Raw genomic sequence first — 6,000 nt, 5'->3', positions numbered from 1 at the left:
TTGAGGAAGGCAGACCTCCATTTAGCAGTTTATCATTTTTCTTGGGATTGTGTGCTGTGCTGGAGACTCCTTTGAGCTCACGTATACCATTTGTCCTGTAGGTTTTGAGTGCCACACGGCTTGATTACATAAGGTCGAGGATTGTTCGTAGTTTGTTGCATCACATCAATACCAACACCCTGGAAATCGTTATTATTTGACGAATGTGATAAGTAAAAGAAGTTACTGCACATGTCGCAATTGGCCACTCCTAATCAAGAATCTGAATGCAATAACATTTTAGAGAATGCACTGTACAGAAATGCAGCAAAAGCGATGTGTGTCTTTGTTCACCCATCAGCCGTCCTTCGATTACATGTGCTTTATTCTCTGTCCTTGACCAGGAAGAGGTATGTCACAGGAGGGAAGCAGACAGTGATGTCGATGAACTCAGGGGTGCACTGCTGCAGACTCCAAAGAGCACAGTTGAATCATCCCTGCGCACACTTTACTCAGTGCTAACAAACAGTAAAGTGTTCAGAGTAACCCATGATAACAATGCACAGAAGCATTCAAGGACAGGACAATGACGTCAATTCAGTTTTGAAGATGTATTTTATAGTTTCGCCCACCGGTCTTTCAAGTACCAAATACACATGCATGCAGCGAAAATAAAAATCAAATAGTTACAATTTTTCTGATTCTCAAATGAGGGAAAATTAAGTTTTTAAAAAAAATCATGAAGCAGGATGTGATTTGGGTGTAGACCAGGGGAGAGGGGTGACAGGGAGCAAGGAAGAAAAAGATAATAGGGAAGATGGGGATTATTTTTTCCTTTACTTATAAGGAGCTCTTGGCCACTTAAAAGACGTCCTCAACTTTCTGTGTTTCCAAAAAGTCGCCAGGCTTAATCCAATCCAAAAAGAATCCCACTCTTAAAATGATCTCATCGGTTTTTGCACCACGAAATGATTTATAATCTACACCCACTAATCATGCTTCACATGACAGCTCTGCATAAAAATATATTTATTCTCTTCCGAACCATCTTTTTAATGTACTTCTTAGCCACGACATATTCTCTTCCACCTTTGGTACGGAGATATCGGCTGCTTGAGCTCTGCTTTCCTCCTGGTTTCCTTCAAACTTCTCTCTTGCATTCATCAAACTAAGTTTGAGGTTTCTGCTCAGCCGGTTTTCTTCCTCTTCTGAATGTTTCAGGTACTCCTCTTTTTGTTTCTTCACACGCATATGCACATCGGCTTCTCCTTTCTGTCCTTTCTCTTTTTCTAGTTGGTCTTGATACTGGTCCATGAGGGCCTTTTCTCTGGCCTGCATTTGTGCTCTCAGTCTCATTAGCTCCTCTTCATGCTGCTGTACAAGTTTTTCCACCTCCCTTTGATATTCCTCATGGTACTGTTTCTTCAGCTCTATCTCCTTCTGTTTCACTATCTCCTCTGCTTGGATGTACATCTCATTGGTGTAACACCGGCCATCATTGCGCTCCACCATTCCATCAATCTTTGCAATCAGCTCAGATACTTGCTTTTGACTGTCTTCTCCTTGGAGCCTGTTGTTGAAGGCACAGTATCCACCTCCACACGCCTTGATCAGCGCCTGGAGACCTGTCTGATCTTTATTAATTTGCTCTTCTATGGTTAACTTTTCATGCTCTAGATCATCTTTTCTGGTGAACAACACAACCATGTATCTCATCGCCTCTTTTCCAAATATATCTTGGATCTTCTCGACGGCATCCTTTTCTTCCAGGGTATACCGGCCGGCCTGTAGGACCAGCACGATAGCGTGAGGTCCAGGGGAGGACACTGCAACACATTTTGCAATCTCGTGCGCAGTTTCTTCATGACGCAGGTTTGTGTCAAACAAGCCTGGGGTGTCCACAATGATGATCTTTCGGTCATTAATGTAGACTTTTTTTCGGGCACAAACCGTTGTAACTGAATTTGTCGATGAGTGTGACAGAAACCCTTTCTTGCCAATGATAGTATTACCAGTGGCACTTTTCCCAGATCCGGTTTTACCAACAAGGACAATTCTGAGTTCTGACTTCCCACTGTACAAATCTTTATCTGTATCATCTGTTGAAGACAGAATAAAAACAATTACAATACTTTGATAGTGTGTGAAAGAAAGAAGAGTGTCTGTATGCACAAGTTTAATATGACAAACATTTAGATATCAGTCACCGTTAACATGGTTACATGTTTATAAAAATACTACCATGTTCTGAACAGTCAGGAGAATATTCAGAAGATACTTTGAAAGGCCTGCAAATAATGCACTGACGTAATCCAATCTGGACATCATCAGAGACAGTACCTCAGTGGTCTTAGCTGGAAATGAAAGAGCGTGCAGGAATTATTTTAGCCATGCATAGGATGGCAAAGCATACACCAACCACATAGATAATTTGATTGTGGAATTACATTTTATTATCAAATGTAATCATTACAGTTTTTGCAGAAGCAGCTTGGGAATCTGGTAGAGTCACCCCTATAGGCTAGTGGACATTTATGTTTAGAACAAAGTCATGTCCAAAGCTGAGCACTTCTGTCTTCTTTGTGTTGCACTTCAGATGCTTGCGGGTCATACATTTGAAGACAGCTGAGAGACAAGGTAAAAAATGGCTCCCAAATGAGGGGCTCTCCTTTGCTAAAAGCAAAGAAAATCTGGGTGTCATCTGCCAAATGATTCCACCACCTTGACTTGGGGGAGAGACAAATAGATATTAAACATAGTGAGGCTAAGTGCTTAGCCCTGGGGGACTCCGGCTGACCCCCTTCAGCTATCAGAGGAATAGAGAGGTAGCCAGACTTCTTGACTGCTATTCTCAAGGAAAAACGTTAGCCATTTCTAGGAATTGTCTCTAATGCTAGTCTCAAAGAAGTGTGCAAGCAGCCTGGCATGTAGGACCATGTTGAAAGCAGCTGACAGGTCCAACAATACCAGGACTGCCCTACCACCCACATCAATGGTACTTCTTATGAGATCTGAGACCTCCACCAAGCCAGTCTCAGGACAGTGCCTAGATCTGAATCCAGTTTGGCTCAGAAGAAGAAGCTCATTAACCTCTGAGTAATTTGCAAACTGATGATTGACACATTTTTCGGCTAACTTAGAAGGCCAGGAAGGATCGAAATTGGCCTATAATCGCCTGGAACATCGTGGATGTTAACGATTGTGTTTGTTCTGGACAGATCATTTAAGTTGTTCAGTCTTCCAGAATTTATCGTGCTTGTTGGTGTTAAGGTCGTGCAGAAATCTAGAACTTAGGTTGTTGTTAGCCTCTCTTTTTTGGTCCCATAAGTGTTTTCTGTTGTCGGTCTTAGTCTTTGTCAATTTGACTTTTAAAGAGTTATCATTAGAAGCGTTTTTGTAAGCGCAAAGGACTTGGGGCCACATGTATCAACAGTTGTAATAGCGATTACCTAATTGCGATATTTAGCGCTTCTTAGGGTGTCACAAATCGACCTACCTCATTAATAATAATGAGGTAGGGCTAAGCCTGGGCGGTAAACTTCACTCTGCTCGTGGAGTTTGCGGAATTTCCGCAGTCAGCGTTACGTGGAGCTCATGGATTTCCGTTGGAGCAGAGTTTTTTTCTTCGCTTGCATTCATCAACATCAAGTTGCCGAGCGTGAGTGAGGAAAATCCACTCTTGGCAAGATATTTCCTCATTCACGATCGTCAACATCAAGTTGGCAAGCGCGAGCAAGGACAATAAACCTCCCGGTGAGATTTCTCAACTCGGGCGGTCAGATTTCTCATTGCGAGTGGTCGCATACGCTCCCGTCCGATTGCGCTTAGAAACCATGTGCTCGCGTTGGGACAGCTGCCGCTCAATTAAAAAATCTACTGGAGCGGCAGAAAGGAAGCAGCACCCACTTGCGCTCTGCATGGTGCCATTAAGGATGATTGCACAATGCGGACAAGCATCTGGCACTGAAAATCACAGTTAACAGCATGTATCTAACACTCTCCGCTGACAGAGTTTTTTTTTGCACTTCGCGGAGTTCCACCAACCAAAATAGGGTTTGATACAAGTAAAAAGCCTTTTTTTGCATTTGCAAATGGGCTGATTCGCAGAACACAAAAATTGTTGATACATGTGGCCCTGGTTTACACTACTTTTTAATTCTTTTGTTTTCTATTAACTATTAAACAAGCAGCTCTATGTGTGTTACTAATACTTCTTCCTGAAGCCGTTTGGTTGGAGACAAATTGTGATGTAAACTGTTCCTAGACAGTGTAGGGGACACTCATCTTTTCCAAAAGGGCTGTGAGACTTTGGCTAATTCAGACATATCATGTTCTGGAAGACCATTTCCATCTCTTGTTGTTTGCCGTGTGAATGCTGCCTTGTGTTGCTCCTTCTGATTTATGGTGTCTGGGGAGAGAGCAAGGCATAGTTCTTGCAAGTAGGCCTTTGTACACAAAACCCATAAGCCAGGAGACAGTTTCAACAGATAGGTGTAAACTTCATGAAGGGTCCCATCAATCTATTGTCATCAGATGTTGTCACAATCTCTCAGCCCACAGTTCCAAAGCATTCCAAATGACCTAACATCATTCACCTACAATGGTTACCTACACACTACAGGTTTAAATATATACAGGCATTTGCGATGCCACAAATCTCCCTTCCTTACTAACCTTAACAACAACATAATTTATGATACAAGCATATACATTTGAGAAGCAAATGAATAAAGGAAAAATTAGATTTTCAATAAGGAGTCTGCTTATTTTACGTACTCCTTTAAGTAAGCAGGTGGGGTAGAGCTCCTGCTAGACCTTCTGGGAGGCAGCTCTGGGACACCAGAGTTTACTGAACCCTTCCAGATTATGTCATTGCTGAATCCTGCAACACCAGAGTTTACTGAACCCTTGAGGATTAAATCATCCCTTAGCACCACCACCCTGTTCAAATTCCATATGTGATAGTCGTCAATCTTAACTGCACTGTTGAATACTTTAGTAACCTGCATTGATTTGAAGAAACCTGCAGAACCTCCTTTCATGAATGGTTTCTGAATTATGACCCAGTCCCCCACTTTTTCTAATGCAGAGTTAGCCCAAAAACGCATATATAAAAAACAATAGCGCTTAGCGCTCACTGTGCTATCCCCTCAATCCCTATGTTTTTGGCACTTACATGTCCTAGGCCCTTTGCCCACCCACACAAGTGAGGTATCATTTTACTCGGGAGATGGAGGGGAACGCTGGGTGGTAGGACTTTTATGACGGTGCGGGTATTCAAGACAGAAATGTGGGGAAAAAATATTTTTTTAGCTAAATATGTGGTTTGCAGGAGATTCGGGGTAGGAAAACGTTGGGGGATCCATGCAAGCCATACCTCCCTGGACTCCCCAGGGTGAATAGTTTTTAGAGATGTCTGTGTTAGGTAGGTTTCCCTAGATGATTTCTGATCCAAAATGCAGATGCCACAGTTGCAATACCAGGTTGTTTTGTGATAGGTAATTTTGAGGTCCCCAAAATACGTTTTGGGCCCTTTCCTGCTGCGAGCACTTGGTCCACCCACACAAGTGGGGTACCATTTTTATAGGTAGACCTGGGGGAACGCTGGGTGGTAGGAAATTTGTGTCTTGCGTGGACTTGAATTGTGGTGACCGAGAGAGGTGCTTTGGAGTTTGTCGATAGGCTTATTGAGTGGCCGCAAATTCCTTTAAATAATCGGAGGATAAGTGGTTTAAATACATCCAATTTAAATTACGGATTTCTACCCCTTCTTAAACCAATGGGTGTGGAGCAGACAAAGCGGATTTAACAGGCTATTTGCCAACACTGAACAAGAACCTAATTTTTCTATACGTCCTGCAGTAAGGATCATTCGAACTCAGCCTTCCGAACCTACTGAATAAAGGAACACAGTCCTCTGTGCCCATTGAATTAAGCATCAACGATACTGACCGGCAATATTTAGGTCGCCCCTGAAACAATACTGAAGGGTCTTCAGAAATTATTATTTGTCCTGAAGAT

General features: G+C 42.6%; 1 protein-coding gene across 1 annotated transcript in view; it reads right to left on the bottom strand.

The window, feature by feature from the left end:
• Positions 1-684: 684 nt before the first annotated feature.
• LOC147685069 (GTPase IMAP family member 4-like) overlaps positions 685-6,000 on the bottom strand; it is a 45,239-nt gene continuing 39,923 nt past the window's right edge. The window contains exon 3 of the mRNA XM_086940950.1: positions 685-2,078. Coding sequence (XP_086797076.1) covers positions 1,009-2,078 — 1,070 coding nt within the window. The 3' untranslated portion in view covers positions 685-1,008. The remainder of the gene's footprint in view (positions 2,079-6,000) is intronic.

Source organism: Lissotriton vulgaris, chromosome 10, assembly GCF_964263255.1.
Source record: "Lissotriton vulgaris chromosome 10, aLisVul1.2, whole genome shotgun sequence".
In the NCBI taxonomy this organism is placed as follows: Eukaryota; Metazoa; Chordata; class Amphibia; order Caudata; family Salamandridae; genus Lissotriton; species Lissotriton vulgaris.
Note: the sequence above shows the minus strand (reverse complement) of the source record. Positions and strands in the feature narration are given on the sequence as shown.